This window comes from Acipenser ruthenus, chromosome 7, assembly GCF_902713425.1.
Source record: "Acipenser ruthenus chromosome 7, fAciRut3.2 maternal haplotype, whole genome shotgun sequence".
NCBI classification, from domain to species: domain Eukaryota; kingdom Metazoa; phylum Chordata; class Actinopteri; order Acipenseriformes; family Acipenseridae; genus Acipenser; species Acipenser ruthenus.
The window spans coordinates 9239905-9266957 of record NC_081195.1 but is presented as its reverse complement, the minus strand read 5'-3'; the positions used below and the strand labels follow the sequence as shown (position 1 = coordinate 9266957).

General features: G+C 41.6%; 1 protein-coding gene across 1 annotated transcript in view; it reads left to right on the top strand.

Annotated features, from left to right (window-relative positions):
• The first annotated feature begins 1341 nt into the window (after positions 1–1341).
• The window catches only part of LOC117416003 (pro-neuregulin-3, membrane-bound isoform-like), a 127794-nt gene continuing 102082 nt past the window's right edge, over positions 1342–27053 (top strand). Inside the window, exon 1 of the mRNA XM_059026298.1 lies at positions 1342–3269. Coding sequence (XP_058882281.1) covers positions 2492–3269 — 778 coding nt within the window. The 5' untranslated portion in view covers positions 1342–2491. The remainder of the gene's footprint in view (positions 3270–27053) is intronic.

The following is a 27053-nucleotide window of genomic DNA, read 5'->3' as shown; positions in this document are numbered from 1 at the left end:
TGCTTGGTGGCGCGCGTTGATGGTACGAGGTTGAGAGATTAGAAAGATAGATACTATGAAAGACAGATTGGGAGGGATTAGTAGTAGTGGACTAGTAGTGGATTAGACTGAGATAATTAGAGAGAAGATTAAGGTAATAGAGGGCATCAGATCCAGACTGATCACACTGGATACAGCAGGGTGAGAGAGGGCTGATGGATATGCTGAAGATCAGTTGGTAGATTCGCTAGTGGTTAGGTGGATCACAAGATCAGGAACTGAATAAGTAGTGGTGATGCTTTTAATTCAGTTAAAGAGTTGGATAATAAAGTTGATAAAACTAGATCAAAAGTGTGAGCGCTAGTGTATGTGTGAGTGTGTAAGTAAGCGGGCAGGTGTGTAAGTAGATCAGCGAGTGTGTAAGTAAGCGGGCAGGTGTGTAAGTAGATCAGCGAGTGTGTAAGTAAGCGGGCAGGTGTGTAAGTAGATCAGCGAGTGTGTAAGTAAGCGGGCAGGTGTGTAAGTAGATCAGTGACTGTCTAAGTAAGCGGGCAGGTGTGTAAGTAGATCAGCGAGTGTGTAAGTAAGCGGGCAGGTGTGTAAGTAGATCAGTGACTGTCTAAGTAAGCGGGCAGATGTGTAAGTAGATGGGAGAGTGTGTATGTAGGTGGGAGTGTGTAAGTAGATGGGAGAGTGTGTATGTAGGTGGGAGTGTGTAAGTAGGCAGACGAGTTGTAAGTAAGCGTGTGAGTGTGTAAGTAACAGGCCGCTTCCAGTGTTCAAGTAGGCAGGCAGAGTATCAGCTCCGCTCCATTTAGAATTTGCTATTTTTATGTTTTATTTTTTTTCTCTGTCAATCTGTACTTTAGCTATGATTTCTCATCTATCTACAGCGCATATATCTTTTTATATACTACCCACCCATACGCAATGCTCTCAGATGGGATCTGCTTGAGGGATCATTTATTTATTGGATATGCATTAAAGAGCTGCATTAGGCTGGTAGGAGGTGCTTTATCTCTGTTATCCATTCTCCATCAACACTGTTCTCTCTCTTGATCTCGCGCCAGCAGCAGACTCTTATATACACACCCTCTCTCTACATTTCAGCACCCGATTGGTTTTGGACAGCTCCTGTTCTCCTGGTTGCTGGGATTAGTGTTTGACTGTTAAGAGTGGATGCTCTGCCTGTCTGTCTGTCTGCCTGGACCACTGGGCCTGTGGCTTTGCAGGCTCTGATAGCTTCTTCTCATAATGTTGCTGCAGTAGCAGTACTAGGATTGGCTTTTCTCTCTCTCTTACTCTCTCATCCCCGCTGGTGGGGGGAGCAGGTGCAATCCTCCCTCCCTCCCCTCTCTCTCTCTCTCTCTCTCTCTCTCTCTCTCTCTCTCTCTCTCTCTCTCTCTCTCCCCCTCCCTCTCTCTCTCTCTCTGAGCAGCAGCAGTGTCTCTGGCATGAGTGTTTGTAGCGGGATGTTGGAGCATCTGTGAGCTCGAGGAAAGAAAAATGAATAAATGAAAAAACAAGGGCAGAAAATAATAAGATAACAGGAATAAAGCCAGAGACAGGGTGATCACAGAAGAATATTAACAAAGCAAGAAAAAGGGGAAAGAGCTCGGATATTGTCTATCTGCCTCTCACTCTCCGTCACTGTGGTGGAATGTAGCAGCGTACGGCAGGATTTTTTTCTTCTCTTGAAATGACAGTCGATGGAAAGACTAACATACTGTGCCGGAGAGCCGTGGCAACCCAAGCAGCAGGACCAGGAGAGCAGAGGGAGGCAGAGCGCTGAGGAGGCGTGAAAGAAAAGGGGGATTCAGACCCCCAGCTGCTTGGCTTGTTGGTTTGTGTGCTGTTTTGTTGGTTTTTTTCTTTTTTCTGTGCTGCTGCCACTGCTATTGCTGCTGGGGAATTAGACAAAAAAAAAGATCTTCAGAAACTCGGGAGCTGCTCGGGAAAGGTAGGAACGAGTGGAAAGTGAACGTGTGTTTTTTTGAGCTGAGTCAGCGTTGAATCTAAGCTGCAGTAAAGAGCTCCCACTGATCCTCCGAACGAGGGAGCGAGAGAAGGAGGAAGAAAATCAAGAAAACAACATTAAGAAAATTAAAATGGTTTTATTTCTTCAGTAGAGGCGATGTCTAGCTGCGAACTGACTGCAACTCCCCCAGAGGAAGGATTTACAGATTATATTTAAAGATATTAGATATATATATATATATATCTATCTATATATATATTTTTTAAATATATATTTTGTTTTGCCTGGGATTAAAATTTCTATACTGTACTGTGTTCTATTTTTGTCTGGGACATCATTTTTTTTCCCTTGAAAACAAAACATCTCAAATATATTTATTCGATATTTCTATTTCTACTCACTCTCCTCCACTCTCTCTCTCTGTCTTGCTCTGTTGCTCCTCAATGCCTAGTATTGCTTGTTGCCCCTCTGCTCAGTCCTGCCCATGTCCCCCTTCCCCCTACCCCAGGGGTTAACCCTTTCTGCACCAGCAGGATGAGCGAGGCTGTGACGGCCGCTGTGTCGGGGGCTGTGATCTCGGAGGATCCAGAGGGGGCCGCAGGGGGTTCTGAGCAGCCCTCCCCCCCTGAGCCTGGACCCCTGCGCTGTGGCAGCTGTGCCCTGTGGCCCCGGCAGCAGACCTGGCTGTGCGTGGTGCCCCTGCTCATTGGCTTCATCGGCCTGGGCCTTAGCCTCATGCTGCTCAAGTGGATCGTGGTGGGCTCGGTCAAGGACTACGTCCCCACAGACCTGGTGGACGCCAAGGGGATTGGGCAGGACCCCATCTTCCTGTCCAAGCCCAGCGCCTTCCCCAAAAACTCAGAGACTACTACAGCCACCACCACAGTATCCAGCAGAACTCGACCTGGACTGGGGAGCCACAGCACCACCACAGCCTCCAGTGCTGGCGCGGTGGGCCCGGCCGGCTCCGGCAGCTTCACGCCACGCCCCCCCAACCGCATCAGCACCCGCATCACCACCACCACCACGCGGACCCCCAGGCTGCTGCCCCCAGGGGGCCGGGGAGTGACCCCACGAGGCACCACGGTCCGCAGAGTGACCACGGGCAGCAGTGCCGGGACGGAATCAGCGGTGCCCACAGGTGCAGTAACCCCAACGACGGAGGCTCACCAGGAGCCCACAGCCCCGCCCTCGCCCTCGCCCTCAGGGCGCTTCTACCTTCACGATTCGACAGCTGTCTGGACCCTCGGTCACTTTCCAGCAGAGAGCTCGCCCGCCGTGCCCACTCGACCCCCCCTGCGCACCAAAACACGTGAGTCCATTACGGGGCCATACTGTTGAGGGTTACTTTAGATACTGTAATTTCACTATAGATACTGAGGCAGTTTGGAGCTGTATTTAACTGCACATGTATAACATGAAGACTGCATATTAACTACATGTGTATAACATGTGGACTATAATGGAATTACATACTGCCTGTGATCATGTAGGTAAAGTGTTACTTAATATTTTGTTAGATTTTTTAGCAGTCAAGATACCAGTAAGCACAGAAATGACAACATGACTGAGGTGTCTAATCAATCCTAAGCAGATACATAAACAATGGCACAATCTAGTAAACTGCAGTTGTGTTACATTGTTGCTGAGAGGGTGGAGCATTGTTCAGGCAGTACACCTGCGAGTTTAGATAAGAGATTCTGGTATTTCTGGTGGAGTGTTTCAGCTTTTATTGGTGGCCTCATTTTTTGGTTTTAATACGTTTTAAAAACCAAAGAGCAGAAAGCAACATATTGTCCTTGTTTTAGCTGTGTGAAGAAAAAAAAATTGAGTCGGGATTGCTATTACAATCAGTGTACTGAATCCACTTAGGACAATACATACCCTAATACTTTAAATGTGCTTTAAATATCTCTGGATTGTGAAATGTTGCTGTTGTAGTACGCGAATTGCGATTCGCTATAGGCATTTGGCTTTTTGAGCATGCATTAAGTATGTTTGCTTAATGCATTTACCCATTATAATTTACGCATTATGTATGCAGCAAAGGTCTGTATATATATGGACGTATCAGGACAGGGGTCAAGTTTTAATCTAATGGATTCGTTCAGATAAATCAAAATCAATGGTGGCTAAGTAAGATTAATGCAGATAAGGTTGTGTCGAATAGCGGGTAGATAGCAGTAGATGGTAAATCGCAGGGCGGCAGATCTACCCACAGACAGTACGAGAGCTTCAGTTTTTTGCAGCCGCAACATTAATCTATCCTGCATCACATCAGTTGGAATTTGGGTATAACACATTTTAATTATAAATAGTGGTTAGAATATTAGACATCTTGTATCAATAAGTGTATACATCAATAATACATTCTTTCGAATTAGGGAGCAAATCATATTTGAGTTAAGACGTATTTGCACTGAGTGCAGTATCACTGTGTATTAGCTTTATGCTGGTTACACCTAAATTGTGATTCTGTGTTTTTCTGTCTGCACTACGACGAGGAGCGCTTGTGTGTTGAATGCAAATACAGCCGAACATCGTTGACACAAGACACATTCCCAACTTTATATAGCCCTTAATTAACTTGAATTGAACTGCGTCTTATTTTAAAAGGAGTGACCTGTCTCCAGAGATTTAATTATGTATATTAATCTAGAGATATATGATCAATAATAATAATAAGTTGTATTATTGTATACGACCCCCTAATGTTTTAAAGCTGATCACATCAGTTCGATGTGATCAATGGCGACCGGACAGGTCATTAGGCTGTCGTGAGCTAGACAGTATCTTGCTGTTTTAGGTGTATGCTGCTCTTAACATCAAGTACCGTATTATTATTGCGCACATGTTATGGGAATAACGACAAGTGTATCATGTAGACATGTTTGTGTTTTCTGTTTGTTTGTTTTTTGTCGCTATTGTTTAAACATGCCTGTTACATTACTGTCAATTAAGCTTTCCCATAGATTATTCTGTTAAGACCAGTTTATTAACTAATTTATACTGAAAGCAACATCATCTATTAATGATATATTTTAGTTAATAATTAACCATTTTATGAATGCCACCTCAGTATCTAGTGTTAGGCTGCTGATACTAAGTATATGTATTATGTATGTATGATTATTTATTTACCAGATTTGTCCATTTATTAATTGCCTCCATTGATGAATTAGGACCCAGGGTGGTGACTGGAAGCCGGGTGGCACCGCGGAAGATCTCTTTCATTGTGTTCAGTCGGCAGTCGGTGCTGTTTTCCTGCGGTTGTGGATGAGCCTCGAATCATTTTATTATGTATCTCGAGATTCTGCCGTGTTATTTCTGTCAGCGCAATCTCTAAACAGTTGTGCCCTGTTAGCAGAGCTATTCATCAAATATTTATAGGGGAGCAGACTAGCATTTGAGTTGGTTTTCAAGTGCTATGGGGTGCAAATAAACATCTGCTATTTATTCTGTAACAAATTAAAGCTACACCACCTGTGACAAGTCAGTTTCTGTCGCACTCGGTTTTTTCTCAGGAACAGTCTCAAGAGTGACTTTGTGGTCAATTCAGGTTTTCACTCCCACCTTCCTAAATGACAGACTCGTTAACGAGTGAGGTACAGCCACATATCCCACCAGAACAATTTGAACACTGTACAGATTCGGCATGTTGAATTAGTGTTGTCATGGATGCCCATGATGGCTTTAAACACTGCTGTTATTGTAAAGGTTTCGAATGTGCCCAGGGAGTTTAGTGTGTGTTTTTTCTTTACACATGTAAAGCTGCTACTGTACACTGTATGTTTAGTTTTTTTTTTTTTTTTCCTGAACCAGCTGACAGGGACAAGAAGCAAGAAGAACATAGGTACATTCCTATTTCACTGTGGTGGACACCACCGGTACATTCCTATTTCACTGTGGTGGACACCACCGGTACATTCCTATTTCACTGTGGTGGACACCACCGGTACATTCCTATTTCACAGTGGTGGACATCAGTGCAGGCCCTTTGCTAGAGGTTCCGCCTGCCTGTGCTCTTTGCTCAGATATGTTGAATTCACTCACTTACAAGGATAACATTTGCACAGGAACCCCAGATTTCACCGTTCCCCTCTCTCCCCTTGACCCCAGGCAGGGTTATTATTAAACTTTGACTTTGCTGCTATTGTACCATATATTTTTTTTTTTTTTTTTTTTTTTTATATATATTTCTTAGCACATCCAGGGCAACTTACAATTGTTACAAGATATCATATTACTTCACATTATACAGATATCACATTCTTTTTACATACAATAACCCATTTATACAGTTGTACTTTTGCTCCAGGGTACAGCAGTAGTGTCCCCCATCAGGGATTGAACCCACGACCCTCCTGTCAAGAGTCCAGAGCCCTAACCACTACTCTACACTGATGCTCTATTTCATTTGGCCTGGCAACAGGGGTTGGGAGAGTCATATAAGAAAAGAGTGAACTAACATGGAAGATATAGTATACAGTGATATCACATGACTCTTGTACACTGTGTTATACCAAGCACATCCAGGTAGTTTCAGCCATACTTATTCTGCTCTGTGGTCCAGGGTGCTGAAACACCATTATCGACACATCTTCTCAAAAATCACCTGTGTGAAGGAAATTAGATAATACTATTTCTGAACTAAGCATTCATTATTCACAATCTTGTAGATTTATATAGTATTTAATCACATCCCTAGACTGCTCATAATAAAGCATTTAACCTGTTCAGTACAGGCTCATACATGGGGCATGGGTGCCGATACATTCGTAAATTCACATCCTCTTGAGTTCCCCAGCACACAATATTGAACAATACACAATGCATTCCACCTGGCGTCTCCGGAGGGCAGTTCCCTTTCTGTGAGAAGCAATCCAAAGACCTCTGCTAAGTGCAGATTAAAAAAAGGAAGTTAAGCTATGTCATACAGATACATGTTTAAGTGTAAATTCCCTGCACTTGTGAATTTGATGTAAGCTGGTAGTTGGTAATGTGCTGTCCTGGTAAAGAACCATAAATGACAGACAGTAATAACAAGTCATTTCCCCTTTCAAAGTGCTTTTTGTGTTGAGACGACTCAAATTCGTTTTGCAGTTGCAGAGTTTGCTGAGTTCTTTGAGTTTCCCTGTGCATGAGAATGTTTGAAGAGTATTTGACCCCGAAGCAGACAATGGCAGACTCTGCCTGATTCTTCTGAACTCCACTCCTCTGGTTTTGATTTAAGGAATTTGAATTTAAATTATTTTTTATCATTCATAATATCTAATGACACTGTGTGAAAATTCTGTTAAAATCTATTATTGAGTCTGATGCATTATTCCAAATGTGTTTAATATTTGATCACAGAACAGTAACTGGCTGCAGAATGTCATTTGAACAGTGGCAGATTTTATAGCTCTTTAATAACCGCTGATATAATTCTCTGTTAAATTCCTGAGTGTGTTTGATAATTCTGGTATTATATCTTACTTACTGTACATGCTGTTTGATTGCTGTCATATCAGCTCTCATTCCGATTCAGTTATAATATTTGTTTAAAGCCACAGTATTTTTTCCACTATAATATCTAATCCAAGGATTTAAAAATATTCCTTATGGGTATCAGTTTCCAGACTCACTCCAGGTTTTACCTAAAGTTAATTTTGCACGCCTGTGCTTTTGTGCTCCATGCCTGTGCTGTCACACGAAACAAGACAGGCACTGGGAGTGTGGGAACACATGCACATTCTGTCTGGATATTTAATCTGATAGATTCCTGTATTATAATATCCATTCACAGCTTTCTCTAGCAATATTGGATCCCTACCTATGAGAGTCCCTTGAAATACATCCTGTAAAATGTCTTTGTGACAATATGAAAACACAAGACAGCTCAGCAGATTTCAAAGTTATAATATCTGATTACAGACGGCTAGTTTTCTTTATTTAATCTCATCCCTCTAGAATTCCCTGTTAAAATAGGAATTCTCGAGCACAGACTCTGGTATCAGAGTCTCTGTTACTATTTATACAGGGTGATTGATTTTCTAATGCTTTGTGAAAATTTGATTTTTTTTTTTTTCTGAAAGCAAAAAGAAGCTGTAAAAGTAGTGTGAACCATCCACAATGCAGTCAATCGATAAGCAAGTAAGAGGGTGTGAGGAGGAGACTGTTACATACTGTACATACAGAAAAGATGAGTGGCTCTATTTTAATGATGTAAACAGTGATGGATGTTAAACACGGCAGTAACTCCCTTCATCACTATATTAATCTTGCGTGTGTTTCCCCTGTCTGGGTGATATTGATCCCTTGATAACGCAATGCAATAACAAATATCTTCAATTTGGTTTAGGATGTCACGATTTATGTCAAGAAACTTTTAATCCATGGCAATCAGCAAGTCAATTGTGTCGTTGAGATGGGTCTCTAACCAGGGAGCTGCTCTGCTTGGATGCTTATTTTCCAGTTTAACTCGAACAGTCTGGTAAATGTCAGTTGTAAAGTTTAATGGCAGTATCTCAGCTGAAATATCCGATCAGACACATCCATTTCTGCATGATAATGTTTATTCACAAGCCAACAGATTCCTCTGCTGCTGTTTTAATCTGTGCAGCTGTCGCTGCTCTTCACAAGCCTGTAGATTATTCACGCTGTATTTAATCACAGACCACTAGATTTCTGTGGTAAGGAATACATTCACGGGCCGTTTGATTTCTCTGCGTTATAGTAGATGAGTGTCCCCAGCCTGCTGCATTTCTGCAATGTTTATTCACAGTCTGTCAGATTTCTCTGGTACAGAATCAGTTCACAGTCTGCTAAATTTCTCTGCTATGAAATGTATTCACCCGGCCAGCTAGATTCCTGTTATAACATTTAATCTGGGCCCCAGAGATTTCTGCCATCTACTTCAAGCCCCACAGATGCCCGGGATCGTATTTATTCAGAGCCTGTTAGATATGATGTATGGCTTTGCAGACATTCTGGTTTTTAGTGCCTGCCTTCTTGCTTTTGTTTGTAAAAAGGACCTCCCCCAGTTTATTATTTTTAGGGAAGAAGTGCTAATTAATTGAAGGAAAGCATATTGGCCCCAGTGAGTGTTTCCCTGCCTTGTGATGAAGCACACCTGATTATTATTAGTATAGATTTCTTTAACTAATACTAACTGCACATTATCAAGGTTTCTTCTATTAGAGGACAGATATGGGATATAGATTTCTGTAAGGATATTTATTCATAGTGTCTTAGAGATTTGGCCGATCCAGTACTGTAATGCAGTCACCTTCACACTGGCACACTCGCCTTCACACATGCAGACAAACTCACACTGACACACACATGCAAGTATAGTATAAGGTGTTTATGCGATGGAATACTGTAATGAACTTACCCTCACACTGGCACATTCTCACAAAGACACACATCCAGATTGCACATACAAATGCATAAACGCACTGGCACAGTCAGTCCCTCTGGTGCTGTAGTGTATAATATTCCTGTGTTCTCCTAGGTGAGTCTTCATATCCAGGGGCTATGTGACTGTGTCAGCTGAGCCAAAAGAAACTCCAACCTATATATCTCTTTACAGGATTCCCCGTCTGACTGGCTATATTATATTTACAACTGGGACCTGCCCAGCACACCGGGTGGGGATAGTCCAGCAGATGACAGATGCATAGGCGTAAATATAAAATTCTGTTCAGAAATGTGGAGCTATGAAGACAGCTAGATAGATGGGAAAACAGGTAGATACGCCACCAAGTTCACATTCTGCATTGTCATCTATTGTCATCTATATTCTTTTGTTTCCATGGTAATGTCAACATATTTACGTTGTCATCACCGCCTGTCATCATCATTCTGAAGCCACCTGATGGCATTCTCGCTGATTTGCGTACATGGGAGGAAAGCTAAAGATTAAACAGAAGATATGTGATGGTTCTAAGTGGGTAAGGCTGAAAGAGAGGGAAGACATTCAGTGACTAACCAAGGATGAAGTTACAGACGCTGAACCATGAACACTGTCTACTTATCCTGCCAGAAATCAATATCTGTATTGGGGGATTTATTCTGATTCACTACAAGAGAAGGAGTCAAGGGGTGAGGGAGAGTTATTGGAAAGTGACAGCAGGTAAAGAGACGTTAAAGAAGGACTCTCTCTGCTCTGGGCCTGGGGTCAATCGGCTACGACAAACCAGATGAGCATGGATGGGTCGAATGGCCAACTCTAATTCATAGCTTTTCCAATGTTCTTGTGTTCTTCAGCACCGATCCACCTGATATTCAGTTTTCACAGCAACACAAACAGACATTATTGGATAACTAAACAGCTATATTTGCACTCCACCAAGATATATGTGTGTGCGTGTGTGTATGTGCATGTGTGTGTGTGCATATGCATGTGTGTGTGTGTGTGTGTGTGTGTGTGTGCATGTACGTGTGTGTGTGCATGTACGTGTGTGGTGTGTGTGCATGCAGTGGTATTGTTTGATTGACGTGATGACAGTTGTGATTGAGAGTTCTCTGAATGACCGGAGGGGTGATTGAGAGAGGGAACAATCTGTCACCTAATAAACAACTAACATCAAACAGACTAATAACAGTGAGGCAGGGCATTCCTCTCAGTACAGAGCAGGGGATCAGGATTTTCAATTTACTTTAAATGTCGGGGGCCGGAGAAACCCTGCTGAGAACACTGCTCAGAGGAGAGAGAGAGAGAGAGAGAGAGAGAGAGAGAGAGAGAGAGAGAGAGAGAGAGAGAGAGAGGGAGAGAGAGAGAGAGAGAGAGAGAGAGAGAGAGAGAGAGAGAGCAGAGAGAGAGAGAGGGAGAGAGAGAGAGAGAGAGAGAGAGAGAGAGAGAGAGAGAGAGAGAGCAGAGAGAGAGAGAGAGAGAGAGAGAGAGAGAGAGAGAGAGAGAGCAGAGAGAGAGAGAGAGAGAGAGAGAGAGAGAGAGGGGGGGGAGAGAGAGAGAGAGAGAGAGAGAGGGGGGAGAGAGAGAAGGGGAGAGAAAGAATGAGAGAAGGAATGAGATAGAGGTGGTGGAGTGAGGGGAGAAAGGAGAATGGAGACGATGAGAAAATAATACAGGTTCTGAATGAGAGAAGGCCATTCGACCCATTAGTGCTCCCCTGGTTTCCAGTACCTGATAGATCCCAGAACTACTTCAAGTCGGCTCTTAAAGGACCCAATGATTCACAGAAGCAATGCTGTTTAGCAACCCATTCCATACACACAGTAAGTGCAGTCTATAAAACTAGTAAGAAACTACTTGTAACATTAATGTAACTGCTTCTATCTTAACCCAAGAGAGTAGGGTAAAATCAAGAGAGGGGATATATATATATATATATATATATATATATATATATATATATATATATATATATATATATATAAATTTGTTTATTTATTTATTTATTTATTTATTTATTTTTTAACTCAGCAAGGTTGGCATGAAGTCACTGCCTGTGATGAACGTCATTGACACCCAATACTGCTCTCTCAGTGCCTGACAGTAAATTGATAATCCCCATTCGGCCCGTGTATGAAAGCAAAACACACTCTGCTAATATGCGAAGCAGTGGAAGTGGAAGTTGACGCAGAGATTGCTATTCTGAGTGCTGCCGGGGCCCCTATTAATGTGAACTGCGAGAGCCTCTCCATCACCACGGTAACTTTAGCCTCATCTGTCAAACTGCAGCAGACATAATTGGAACCATGAAGCTTTTATTACAAAAGGAAACATGGATTAATGTGACTTCACTTAAATATTTTATATTAAATGTATTGCTGCATGGCATGAATATAGCTCAAGATATGAGAGCCCTGAGCTGAATGTAAGGTGCTGAAGGGCAAAGGCTGGCACATTTCGTGTTTAGTGCTTATTACTGGGACTGGATAGTGACAGTGCTGGGGAGCTGAGAATTCAGTGTGTTTAGACCACTGCTCATTATTATTAAGATACAGATTAATGACAGTGCTGGAGAGCTGAGAATGGAGTGCTTAGACTAGTGCCTATTATTAAGGGGCAAGGTAATGACAGCATGCAGTGCTCAATTCAGGGGGGCATGTTACTATAGTGATGCACTGTGTATTTATAGCTCCTATGAATAATTAAGATTCACCAAGGTGGTTAGTTGCAGCATGTTCTCTCTGATTAGATTGGTATCATGTCATGCAATATAATGCTTTTAAATCAGGTTTGTGTAATGGCTAATTTACAATCACATGACTGACTAATGTGCTATGCATCTTTGATTCATAAATAATGCACCATACTGGAAGTGCACCATACACCAAGCAGGAACATTATGCACAGCACCTGAGCTAACTGGAACCAAAGCATAACCAGGAGTCAAGCCTTCAGCAGAGCTGAACACTGTAGAAATGTTTGGTACATATTGTTTATGAATACAATGCTCTTGGATTGGTGAAGTGTGTGTCACTGCTGTTGAAGTCTGATTTCATTTTCTTCTGTTTTGGATGATGAATGTGGTGGTGACGCAACACAGTGGAATTGTCTGCAAAATTGTGCAATTTTCTGTTGTTGTTCGTGGTTACTGTTTTAAATCTTTTTTTTATAAAATAAAATGACAAAGCGGTGTTGACAGCCTCAGCTGGTCTGGTGGTTGCACGTGGGGATGTTGTGAGCATCCCCGGCTGTGTGCAATGAGGCAGCTCCGTGTATTATTATTCACTTTCTCGAAGCTGCCTTGATGATTACTGAGCCCATCATCGCACTCTAGGTTTCTCTCTCTCTCTCTCTCTCTCTCTCTGTATATTAATGTACATCCACACATTGTACACTTCTAAAGCACATTAACGCAGTCTCCTGACAAGTTTAGTGTAGTGACCAAAATTACAATACTGTAGTCAGGGTTAGTGTCAGTATCTCACAGAGTGAGTAATAGCCTGGCCGGTGCCTCTGGAACAAAATCAATAGAGAGACGGGACAAACTCCATTGTATCACAGGCACAGTTCTTAAACCAGCCAGGCGATTCACTGTGAAACTGAATTATAATATCTAGAGTCTGCGGGTCTCTGTCTCTCTTAAATCCCCACCCCATCTCTCTCTCTCTCTCTGCAGCTTGCCTTTCCTTTTCTCTCACTACTTCAGTGTATCTCTGTATGTGAGCAGGTGTGCTTTATGTGTGTGTGTGTGTGATTCCCAGTGCCCCAGCTTTGTTCCCAGTGGAGAGAACTAACACTAGCGCCCCTATAGTGATGTACAACCCTGCCATTGAAAGCTTGCAGGAGTTGTATAAACATCAGCTCTAATTATCATAATTATGATGATTATCAATAACAATCCGATTGGCATCTTGTAGATCACAGTCTGCTGCAGCTCCGGCCTTGAAATGAATTCATCAGACAGACAGCACTGCAGATCATAAACAGAAATATGTATGTCTATAAGTTGTGTGTGTGTGTGTGCATGTGCATGTGTGTGTGTGCGTGCATGTGCGTGTGCATGTGTGTGCGTGTGTGTGTGTGTGTGTGTGTGTGTGTTTTGTGTGCGTGTGTCGGTAGCTGTTGTGGTTTAAGCTGGTAAGAACTGGTAGCAGTACTGGTTTCAATTGGATAGCAGTACTAGTTTTAAACCGCTCAGACCTGATTCAAAAGATTGCATTACTGGTTCATAAACTTCTCTGTTTTCTCTAGCAGAGATCGATCAGATTGACTAATTGACTTGTTTATTATAATTCTGTACTGGGCTTGTTTATAAAACCTTTTTTTCAGGTGGGGGGGGATAACCAGGAATAAATAAGCTGGAAACAGATGTCCCAGGCTGACTAACTGTGTATGGAGGGCAGTGTTATACTTTGAAGATCTCACTTTGATAGGGAATGGCAACACGTGGAAGTATATTTCTCCAAGATTGCACAGTTGTGGAATTGAGTCTACTTATTCATTTTGCGTACTGTAGCTTTTATCTTTTAGTCATTTTACTGATAATTAATGAGTGAAGCACTTTGATGGGTGTTTGAGTGCAGTGTGAATGTGTCTGTAATTGTAGAGTGGGGTGGGTGAGCATTTAATGTCACCACATTTAAAAGATGATCCTCTGTGAAACTATTATGAATGAATGGCTCATTGTTTGAACGTGTGGCTCTTAAATAGATCTGTGAAGGCAGGCAATGCCCTGAACAGATTGGAGTGGAGGCTGTTTCTCCCTCTCATTGCAACTGATGGAGAGAGAGAGAGAGAATAGAAACACGACAGAAAGATAATTAAAAATGAACCCTTGACAGACAAACAGACAGACATAGCCCTGTGGACGCACAGATAGAAAATTTCACTCCAGCATGTTAATAACCAGACCAATTATCTCCAGAGCTGATGAACTGAAAAAAGTCCAGCTCTCTTGGTCATGTAAATAAATATACAGTACAGAGATGGAGCGGTCACTGAGGTAGAAACTCCAAGGGAAGTGAACCGTGAGTCTCTCTTAGATGCCCTGTGATTCTCAAAGATGATGAACTGTGACTCTGTTGGCCTGCAGGGCTAAGGGGTGGCTTGTCATTCTGTCACTGCAAATTCAATCACTGTGACTTCATTACTTTTTTATTGAAGCTATTCTGGACCCTTTAGACATTGATGTACCCAACGACCTGACTTTCTTTTGGCTCTTTTTGAATTTGTAGTGGCCTTCTGGGGGTCAGTTACTTTGAGCAGCAGTGTGGGTATTCTCCACCAGGGGGCATTAGTGTACATTCTTACCATTCAGGTCTCTGATAGACCAATTGGGAGCATTGCAGAAGAGTGTCTGATATGAGTCACTTTGAGAGGCTCCTAACTCATTGAACTATCTGGTCTTGGAGTTGAATCCCCTGTGTTTTAAATGAGATAGCAGGGCTGAGGGAAGGGTGTTCGGCATCAGTGAAGCTGCCGTTTCAATCAAAGATTACATAGCAGCTCATCTTCCAGTTTCCTTTTCTGTCAGCCTTGCTCTCAAGGTCAAACCTCTCTATCTGCTGGTGTGGTGTTCACTGTCCTGTCTGATTGCACCCTCAGTCTCCTTGCCCTGAAACACACGCTGTGCTGTATAGGAATACCTGTGTGTGTGTAGCATGTATCATGCATCATGACTGGTCCATGTACTCAGTGGAGTGCCACAGAGCTCTGTGCTACACCAACGACTGTGTGTGGGATGTGCGAGCTATGTCATATTCTTATGACAATGGAGAGGTAATTTCGAACTTTTAAACTGCATTGTAAACCAAGCCAATGTCTGTATTTTTGGCAGTTTAAATCCCTCAGTATGGACAAATATTTATTTCACCTTTCATAGTGGACCACCATCACAAAGCGCTTTACAGAGGTAGGCTGTGAACTGTACATTATATGCAGAGTCACTTACAATTGGACATTGATTTAACATCTCATCCGCAGGATGGAGCACAAGGAGGTTAAGTGACTTTCTCAGGGTCACACATCAGTCAGTAACAGAGGTGGGACATTAAGGCTTTGAACCTGAACAGACTGTAGAGGTGGTTATGATTCATATTATTATTATTATTATTATTATTTATTTCTTAGCAGACGCCCTTATCCAGGGCGACTTACAATCGTAAGCAAAAACATTTCAAGCGTTACAATACAAGTAATACAATAAGAGCAAGAAATACAATAACTTTTGTTCAAGTAAAGTACAAGTTTGACAAACCACAATTCAATAATACTGCAGGTAATAGTGATAGTTACATCAGGATATGATTAAATAGTGATAGTTACATCAGGATGTGATTAAATACAAAGTACTACAGGTTAAAAACTTGGCAGATTTACAGTATTCTGAAGTACAGGATTAAATGCAGTAAAATAGGGGCTGATAAGAGCAAAATAAAGCACATTTACATGAAGGGTGATAGTGCCCCAGGATACAAACAGAGGAGTTCTACAGGTGCTCTTTGAAGAGGTGAGTCTTAAGGAGGCGCCGGAATGTGGTCAGGGACTGGGCAGTCCTGACATCTGTAGGAAGGTCATTCCACCACTGCGGAGCAAGGGTGGAGAAGGAGCGGGCTTTGGAGGCAGGGGAGCGTAGCGGTGGTAGAGCTAGTCTTCTAGTGCAGGCGGAGCGGAGAGGTCGAGTGGGGGTGTAGGGAGAGATGAGGGTCTGGAGGTAGCTGGGTGCAGACTGGTCAAGGCATCTGTAGGCTAGTACAAGAGTCTTGAACTGGATGCGAGCGGTGATCGGGAGCCAGTGGAGCGAGCGGAGTAGTGGAGTAGCGTGGGCGAAGCGAGGCAGAGAGAACACTAGGCGGGCAGCAGAGTTCTGGATGAGCTGGAGCGGACGGGTGGCGGACGCAGGGAGGCCAGCCAGGAGGGAGTTGCAGTAGTCTAGGCGGGAGAGTACCAGGGCCTAGACCAGGAGCTGGGTAGCTCCTGGTCCATCATTATTATCATTATTATTATATCCCCATTTTAATCTGAACAAGTTGGATTTGGTAATATGAGCAATAACAACAAGAAGAGAGAGAGAGAGAGAGAGGGAGCAGGGCAGGTAAGCAGAACATTTGGTTTTGCAGTTTCATAATCTAGTGTGCGCTGGGAGTTTAAGGCCAATTATTATTTAATTTGCTGCCGATACAGGTGTGTTTGTGTTGCAGTCAAGAAAGTTGCTTGAAGCGAATCAATCCAGCATAAACAGGATGAACAGCAACAAGAGCCACACAGCCTGCATATGTGTCTGCAGGATTTACATCGGGAAGCAATTTTATATTTAATTTCCAGGTTCACTAGCTGCTTCTCAGGGCATGTAGTTGCAAACATACTCAGGAGAGACCTGTGCAGCCAAATTAAACATTCCAAACTAGCTGCAGGGAATTATTCTTATCGGCGTGATGTCAGAGTTACATGACCTACAAGCACCAGCCCGGTATTTTGTTACTGTATATAACTTTTGCTTGTTGGTATCTAAAGTCTCTATAATATCTGCCTTCTCTCTCAGCACACACTCTCCATGTTGAGTTTCAGTGAGTATGTATGGGTGTGTGCTTCCATACAACAAGTATTGGGACATCACTGGGACATAGGTGTGTGTTTCACTGTCCTGTGTGCGTGTCTCTATCTCAGTGTCTGCGTCACTGTGTCAGTGTGAATGTCGCTGTCTCAGTTTGTGTGTCTCAGTGTGTTTGTTACTGTCACAGTATGTGTGTCTCAGTGTGTGTTTGTCAGTATGTGTGTCTCAGTGTGTGTGTCACTGTCGCAGTGTGTGTTTGTCACTATGTGTGTCTCACTGTCTCAGTGTGTTTGTCACTGTCTCAGTATGTGTGTCTCAGTGTGTGCGTCACTGTCTCAGTGTGTTTGTCACTGTCCCAGTATGTGTGTCTCAGTGTGTGCATCACTGTCCCAGTATGTGTGTCTCAGTGAGTGTGTCACTGTCTCATGTTTGTCTGATTGATTCCATGTATCATAAGGGATTCTTGGCTTGGCCTGTGATGCAGTCAGTTTGATGAGGGATGATGGCTTGGCAGTACTGGGAACTGAGGTCTGTCAACCAGGGATCAGGTGTGCCCAATTTTACTCTGCAGATTTTCCTGAGGATATTGTTCTGTTTCTCTTTGGAAAGCAGCTGCTTTCAATCATGAAGGAAGCCCAGCATAGAGGAATTAAAATACTAAACATTTAGCATCCTGTAAAATATGCATGAACATGCAACCTTGGCTAACAGCCTGACAGACAATAATTTTACCCTCTCCCTCCTCTCTCACAAAACGGGTTAATAAATAGCTATCTTGAAGTACCTGGCCTGAACTAGTTGCTGGTTAAAAAAAAAATATATATATATATATATATATATATATATATATATATATATATATATATATATATATATATATATATAATATAAATCATTACAGCTGGCACTTGATTATCCAAAACCTGTGTATGAAACTCCTGGATTCTCAGCACATAGCTCATGTTCATTTACACAGAAAACTTTCCAAGAGCCTCCAGGTTTGGGTTTATGAGTATCTTCTCCAATTGTGTCTTTTTAACAAAGCCATTTAGAATCCTATCTTTATAAGGCTGATCCCTTTTTTAATTTTCCACTCCCCCAACATCATCTGCAGGCTCCCTGCTCTGATATATAATATTGTATAATAGAATATATGGCTGCTATCCACTCCTCTACCATCACTTCTCAAACACAGTGAGTGGTATAGGGCTGCTATACAGGTTATTTCAATAGAATATGTTGTTTTCTGTAATGGTGTCTTTAATAGACATAGACGCTGCATATTTAAAATGTACAGTTGAGTTAATGTCTGCTGAGCATTTATTTTTACTTGTGCGGCTCTGAGCAATACCTGAAGTTAGTGCTTGGTTTCTTTACGCTGATGTCATATTTCACTTATATTTAGGTCACACCATCAGCTCTGAGAAGCGTTCTCCAGTGGGATTACCCAGCATGCAAGGCTGTGCAGCATAGATGCTAATGGATCTGTATGAAACTGTAAATGCACTTCAGAGTAAATAACTGAGTATTTAATCGAGTGTAGCAGCTGGCTTGCCTAGTTTATGAAGTGATATTTTCCCTGCTTTGTTTATTTCAAAGGGACACAAATGGCTCTCAAGACCCACAGGTCAAAGTCCAGAGTTCAAAGGTTATTGCAATGCCAGTTTTGCTATAATTGGATTGTCCAGCTACCTCCAAGTCTCTAGAATGAGAACATTGTGTTTTGGTTGAGGAGTGCATTTGAGTAACAAAGCTAAATTATTGTTTTCATCAAAGAGTTTCTTTACTCCAACCAGCTGGAAATTGTTAATTGCACAGCTTTATTCCAGTCAACTGCCCCCAGCTATTTTCAGTTAGACACGCAAATACAAACCGAGGTGAAAATTCTTCATGTATCAGTAAGTAAGGACTTCAGTGTCTCTATAGTCCTCTGTCACTGCTCAGTGCCCAAGCTGAAGCCTGGCTTCAGTGTTTCTATAGTCCTCTGTCACTAATCAGAGAGCCCAAGCTGAAGCCTGGCTTCAGTGTTTCTGTTTCTGTCTCTCGTCGTTGAGGCCTGAGCTCACTGTTTCCTATAGTCCTCTGTCACTGAGGGGCAAGAGTGTTTCAATGCTTCCTGAAACATCTACAGTCTAAATGTGTTTCTGTTTTATTAAACCCATTAAAGATAAAAAAGGGTTTGGTGGTGGAGCTTCCAATCTGGTTCAAGACTCTCCTCCTCAGACCTTTTAATGTGTTTTAATCACTGCAATGCCTGCAGAAAACGTTTTAGTATCTACTGTTCCCATAATTGTTCTGAGACTGTCCTGTTACTGTGGATACTCGCTGTGGTCTGGAATTGAGATGCGTTGCCATGAATTCTGCATAAAGATGAATGAATAAACCTCTACAGCCAGTGCAGTAATGGTAGCTTTCAGAGCACAAGTGCCTGTGTGTGCCATCACCATTTCTTTTTTCAATACCTTAACTGTGTGAATGCCATCCCCATACCCACTGCATAAACATGGATACAAGAGTTACACACATGCATGCGCCCATGCACGCGCACACACACACACACGCTCTCCTGGTCCAGCATACAGAGCAGGATCTTTATCCTGAGTGTAGTTCCCAGTTCTGATCAGTATGCTACGCATACAGCAATGCAGAGACAGGAATTTACAGTTTTACAAGAAAATATATTGCATATATTGCATTGTCAGTACTCAGACATTACACATATAAACAAGTTCAGTTCTCAGCAAGAAAGAGTTAGGCCATTAACATGATTATTATAAATACAGTAAAATATTAAAATGGTTAAAAGTACTGTATGTTACAAAAAGGAAAAGAGTTAGAGTAATGGCCAAGGAATGACTGTGCATGGAGATTTGCTCTACCACACACTTACACAATATTTATTTTTTTATATGTAGTTCTGGGGTTTATGTGAATGTGTATGTATTGTACGAGCGAACGCGTAAGCACATGTGTCTGTGTATCATAGAAGTGCATATGCAAGCTCATGTGTGTATGTGAAAAGTTTAACCTTTTGTGTGAGAATATAAGTATGCAGGAATGTTATGTGTGGCTGTGTGGAGCAGATTGTGTGGGTGAATCTGTATTTGTTGAATTTCAGTTTGAGTGTCTGAAGTATGTAAGAAAGAATGTGTTTACATATATCCAGCTTGTCTGTGAAAGGTATTCCTCTCACTGGCATGAAGCTCATCATAAAAAAACCAGAATCTCACTGAAGTGTCAGTTAGAATAATGCAGGACTGAGAAATCAGCAGCCTCCAGATCAATCGCTGAAACACTGTGCTGCTCAGAAATGCAGCTTCATTACCCAGTGTGGATATCTCACAGTGAACACAGTTAACTGACAAGAGAGGTTTTTAAAGCAATTCTGAGCGTGTCTTCTACCAGTCAATAGTAAATCCCTACTTAAAAGGCATCTATATTCTGGGAATATGCCAGGCTGTTGGAAAACCTGAGAGATGTACAATATATATATATATATATATATATATATATATATATATATATATATATATATATATATTGCTGTATGTGGAGAATTAATAGGGGTCTGCCTGAGGTTGTGGGTATTGAACAGATCTGTATACTAAATGGATAGTGCAGCAGGCGAGAGTGTAAAAACTTGGCTCTCCGGGAATCATGTATAGATGTTGTGAATACAAGGAGCTGTCAGATGTCATGGGACCTGTCCACTGCAGACAGTGCTGAAATTACTACACACAGGGCATACACGATGAATGCATGCTTACACACACAAACACACATACAGTGTAAGACACACAGCTAAAGGTACTGAAAACACAACCTCCTCCACAGGCAAATGCATTCATATCGCTGTTCACTGTAAACAGCTCTGAAATTGCTACATGCTCCATTTAAATAACGAAATCCAGTAATCGTTCACCACATTACACCCCACCCCCATCTCATTCTCTTTGCATCTCTTGTTCTCTTTTCTCCATCTCCCTCTCTCTCTTTCCTGTCTAGCGGGAAGGGGGTGGGGGAGGTGGCAGTGGAATTATTTGTGCTATTCCCCTGGCAGGTACTTCATCACGGGAGCTGCTTGTTAAGACACCTCTCTGGACAGTGCTCTTGTCATAATCTATTGACCGCAGAGGTGGCCACGTGCCTTTCTAATCGCGCTTTGACTCCATTGCTTTCACAGATCTGCAATGGTAAAAAGAAACTCGACTGAAATAGAGAAATGTTATGAAAAGCAAGCAATATTCTGAGTTCTAGGTGGCACTCTGGAGACCTGGGTTCAAATCCAGATTAGTGTAATGAATTTATACATCAATTTAGTCCCCAGTGCTTAAATTGAGCCAGTGAACTCTGTCCTCTAATCAGCACCGTTAACATGGTACCATGTAAAATTTGTTTCAACTTTGCCAACTTTAAATGTGTTTGTGTTTAAGATGTGTTATTATTATTATTATTATTATTATTATTATTATTATTATTATTATTATTATTATTATTATTTGAATCAGTGACATTCTGTTCTCGCCAATTGTACACCTTTCCAGTACGTAAAATGGATCAGTTTGTGGTACGTGAAAAACCACAGAACAATTGTGCAGGTGCATCATCGAGTAAAAAACAAAACGTTTGGAAATATGAAGAAAGTTACTTAAAAAATTGGATTTCTCTTTGGTGGAACTGCAGTTGAACCACAGTGTGTCATATGTGGTGTTGCACTGGCTAATGACAGCTTGAAGGAAACTGCTACACCATTGGGAGAGAAGACATTCTGGACTGAAAGATAAGCCACTTGACTTTTTCGAAAGAAAACTTGAGGCATGTCATCAGCAAAAAAGTGCTATAAGCCCTTTTCCATGGTGTCTGCCAAGTGTCTTAAGGCTTCTTATGCTGTGTCATACCAGGTTGCTAAACTTTGTAAGCCTCACAACATAGCCGAGACCCTGGTTTTGCCAGCTGCAAAGGACATTTTGTTCTGTTATGTTTTGGGCAAAGCTCTGCTATGCAGGTTGGTGTAATTTCTGTGTCAAATAACACAGGGAGTCACCAAATTTCGGAACTGGCCAGTGGGTTTATGCACTAGACAAGCCCTTCACCTCTGGAGACCTAGGTGCCAATTTTGTGGACTAGGTAGTGTAGCAGATTAATGTTAATGCACAAGACTAGCCTGCCCTTTCACCTCCAAAGGCATGTGTTTCAAGCTTGGGGTCTACTGTAGGTGATCCTTCCAGTAACGAGTACTAAAGCGCATTGTGTAGCCAGTAAGGGTTATGGTGTGGCTGGGAGGTGATCACTAAACTGGTACAGTATCTGTAGTTCAGAGCTCTCCCCTCACTTTACAAGTTACTGTGTTATTAAAAACATAAAGTAGTATATGTAGTTTATTATTATACCATTTTGCTTTCATAACTTTAAATAGTTAAATTACAACAAAACTGAGTACAGTAAACAAATGCATTAAACCTGCATTAAACTTGCATGCAAGCAGCGACGCAGTGAGCCCAACAGAAAAGAGAAGGAGGGAAAAGAAAAAAGAAATTCAATTTCAAGTCTCCTGAAGGCAGCAGCGGTCACTCCCAGCCACACACACAAATATGTTTCTCCTTCTGTCTCTCCGCACCCTACCCCCTTTTCACTCTCAAATAAACTATGTGTAGCACTGTCAATGTGTGCGTCTTTGTGATTGGCTGTGCTTGTACACATGTATTCACCTTTTACATGATGCATATGCACACATTTTATAATTGTTTTTTAGTGAAGTACTGAGTACTTTGAAATGCCAGTCAGTATCAGAGTGTGTTTTAGAGTATAGCATATGTGTGCGTGTGTGTGTGTGTGTGTGTGTGTGTGTGTGTGTGTGTGTGTGTGTGTGTGTGGCTCTGTAACTAAACTACTCTTGGGCAATATTGAAGCAGTGAGATAACACATTGTTCCTTTCTACTGTACAATCTAATTCCCTTTAATCTCCTGCCTTGTTGAGTCCTGTCTCCTGATGTTTCCCTCTATCTGCTAGAGTCATCGGTTTAGTCAGTTCTGTAGTTGATGTTATTATAGTGTAGAGCTGCTTTATCTCTCCCGGATGCTGGGATTCTTGGGTTCCTTTCCTGTGGCTGAGCCACAAGGCTGTTCTATGGAACCCACAATGTCTCCATCTGCAGACCAACTTTTTGTTAGTCTAGTAAAGAAATGCCTCCTTCAGTCCAGCAAGTAGAAGCATGACTCCTACACCACTGTTGTTCTTCTGACAAATCAACAGATGACTGCTGTGTTTTTTGGGGAAGTCAGCGAGTATGTTAATGCTTTTGTATGTTAAAATGTTTTCTAATGTTCCCTAATGATGGGACAATATGGACAAAATGAATGTATAGGATTCAGAAGGTCATCTTTAGAGTGTGATATAACAGCTTGCTCTGCTGGCATACTACTGACTGATCCTGTTGTAATGAGGGTCAGTGGTGATGGGTCAACATGGATAGGATAAGACCCAGAACCTAGAACCTTCAACAACTCCAAGTTTTACTTTATTAGCCCTAATTTGTCTATGTGATTGATCTACAGGTGTTAGTATTAAAGTCTATTGTATTTGAAATTCTACACTTTGTTCAAATGTGTCAAATTGAGCTAATATTATGATTCTTGTTTCGTGTGCACACTGTTCACAGTTTATTGCTGTTTGAAGCTCACAGCGCTGCAGTGACAGCGGCAGTGTTGTTGCTGTGTTGGTGTGTCAGAGTGATTCTGAGTGCCGTGTGCACACAGGCTTGTTTGTGACAGCGCGAGATGCATCCTGGTAATTAGGGAGGGGCTGGCTGTAATTTAGATGAAAGCAGCTCTGTCAGCATGACAGCTTTCAGAAGCACGCTGCTCTGAATCTCATTAGCAGATCACATGTTGTCTTCTGGAGACAGAGAATACTAATCACTCATTTCAAAGGAGGTTTAGAATAGCACACAGTGCCACCCGGTGTCTAAATGCTGCAAAGATCCACTTCACTGGCAGATAGGGGCTTGTTTAGAAGCCCTTACCTTGGTTTAACCTTCGAGGCATTTTACAAGACATTCTTTACAGCACTCTCCCTTAATAACACTGTAGTCAGTAGCTGTAGTTAAGAGACCATGCAATTTGTGTTCTGCCTTATAACGAGACTATAGCCATACCGATCATTGATGGGGCCCTGTGCAAGATATAAATCAAGCGCCTCCCCCTGCCACCCCTGGAACTTGCAGTCAGCGAATAAAGAAATAAAAAAATAAATAAATAAAGGGTTCAAAATGTTTGTAATTGTCCAATGGAATGCACCAATAGAAACGAAACCTAGAGCCTACAAATGTACTTTTCTTGCCTTCACTGATGCAAAGTCATTGATGCCATGGTCATAGTTCAGAGAGTTGGCCAATACAAATTTGATGGATATAATGGCTAGATTAGACAAGCGTTCAATTTCAGCGTTCTAAAACTATGTTGGATTGTTAGTGAACTTGCAAATATATTACCTATCTGCTTGAAAAATCATACTGTTAGTTGGATGGGAAAATGTTTCTTTGCATGTAAAGAATTATATTATGTGAAGACTGGACCTAAGTTTTAGGTTACCAATAATCAGTATAATCATTACAATTAATAGTAGAAGATGCTGAACTGGAAAATGCTGCCAATCTCTCTGTTGGGTAGATTTTCTCTGGAAGGTTCCAAGCCCAGAATAAAGAAAAGGAGACTCTCACTCTCTAAACTAGAATGGCTATCCTTGCCTGTTCTTGAGAAATATTATTTGGCTGCAAGGCTATATTTGGTGCAATACCATTTGGAAAACAATCTGACTATTCATTCCTAACTGGTCCCCAATTAAAAAAGAAAAAGCAAAAAAAACACAGCTATTTTACATACACTAAATGTCTGGTTTAAAAATGTTTAGGATTAGACAATGGTAATTTAAAACTGGAGGATATTCCGCCCACAAAATACAAAAAGCTTGGTATCAACACTGCAGGTCATCTCTCAAAATGACACACTAATCTTTGACACAGCACAGTCAGTCACAATACAATATAGCAAATGAACTCTTTCAGTTCTTTCAAATAAGACAAGTCCTCAAAATGACCACAATATAGCATACACACTAATAGCATACGTCCAATCGAATAAATATGATTGCTGCATAAGCCGTAAAAAAAGACCATGAAACTGCAGGGCGCAAATAAAGACGAAAGCATAAACAAACGGACAATATTAACCTTATACTTGTGCCTTTTTTTATATACAATATAGTATCCCAAAGCTCTTACAATAAAACATATAAAAAATACATTAAAATCAAACAAAATAGCAGATCACAAATAAAAAATGAACACGACAAAATGTATGCAATAAAACAAAGAACAGAAGGCTTTATGTTATAGCCTAATAAAAACAGGTGTGCTGTGTATTTGTAAACACTGATATGATATCAAACAATTTTTGCTTTATATTATAAGCTTTCACAGTTATTTTCAGCTATCGAGAGATCTTGCTCGGAACGCAGGATCGATGAGGAAGGCAGTGCCTGTTGTGTGTTGTTTAGTTTGTCAATTTTGGAAGAAAAACAAAACAAGGTCAACTATTGTACTCATTTTTACTTAGTTTATTTTAGAAATGCCATAACTGAATCAACACATGTTATGTGATAACGTTCTTTAAAAACCATTTGCCACGTCAAATTCAATTCCCAATGCCGCGTGTCAATTTCAGTAGGCTACTGTTTAGTAAGAGAGCACACGCAGACACAGTACAAGAAAAACACGCGTCGGGAACATGAAACATTGAAAGTATTAGTGAGAAATAAAATAGGCTACTATCAAGATAAATAACACTGCAGATGGAGAGTGAGAAATGACGTTTCACCCCGAGTCTAACACTGGTTATAATTCTTTTTTCTGGTATGTGTTCGCATTTTTCAAACAATAGTGCAAAACAACTACTTCGCGATACGGTGCAGACCTGCTGCTCAGACCCCAACGTTATATATGAACTGTTTGCTACGCGGCTTCCTGAAAATAGCATGAGCGAAAACGTGGCTGCGCACAGTGGTCAGTTTTTCAGATTGACAGCGAAAAGTGTAGATCGTTATCAGTGTTACCGCACTGCTCGCACCCCCCTTGGTAGGGCCCTACCACCGCTATATGACCTTATAACCTGTTGAACATTATAAAGGACTTCCTTATAACAAAAGGTGCATTGTAAATGCATTAAGAGTTAAAGTTATGTGAACTAACATAGGGACCTCCCAGGGATGCCAGGCACTGAGCCCTGCTAGCAGGATTAGAGAACACTGCAGGTTCAGTGTGACTAGTCTCGTTCATCAGGCAGTGGAGAGACGTTATCAAAGATAGGAATACACACCATTGCAAATCATGAGCCTGCTCACAGAACAGTATTCTTCTTGAAAATCTTGAATAAATGATTCTCATTCTCCACCAAAAAAAGTCCTTTCCACCTCCCCCAGTGATTGTCTTTGTGTCTTGCAGTTGTGTTTTCATTAGTCATCCTTGGCAGTTTCATTGTCGACTGTCGTAATAATAATTGCTCTTTTCAATGTTCCTTCCTTCTCTCTCTTTGAAGTCTTGATGGGAGCTGACAGCACAGCCCATTCTTTCTACATCCCACTAGAGTACATCATTATGTTAGGGCCTCTTTGCAGTGGATGCACGGACTGAAATTGTTAATCTCTGATTCTGAGGGCTTGAGGTGCATTCAGGACACCCCTTGGACCAGCAGGACCATCTCCATCCAATCCCAGTCAGTATCATTCATTCAAAAGATCATAAAAAGTTACAAACAAGAGGCAATACTGCCCATCAATGCTTGTCCAGTTGCTTGCGGCTCTAGTCAGCTCTTTAAAGGTCCCAATATTAGACACAGTTCTAGGGTGAACAGGACAAGCATTGATGGGCAGAATGGACTCCTCACAGAACTTTGAAAGAAATAGAGACCGGGATGACCTGGCAGCAAAATTCCATTCCAGGTCATGTTTTTGTACCATTCATTCACTAACCATAATAATAACCACAGACACTGAAATGCAATGCAAACTGACACAAATTGAAATGAGAAACAGCTGGAATGGGATCTTGTTGCCAGATTTGGCCTTTCCTGAGAAATGGGAGATGAGAGAA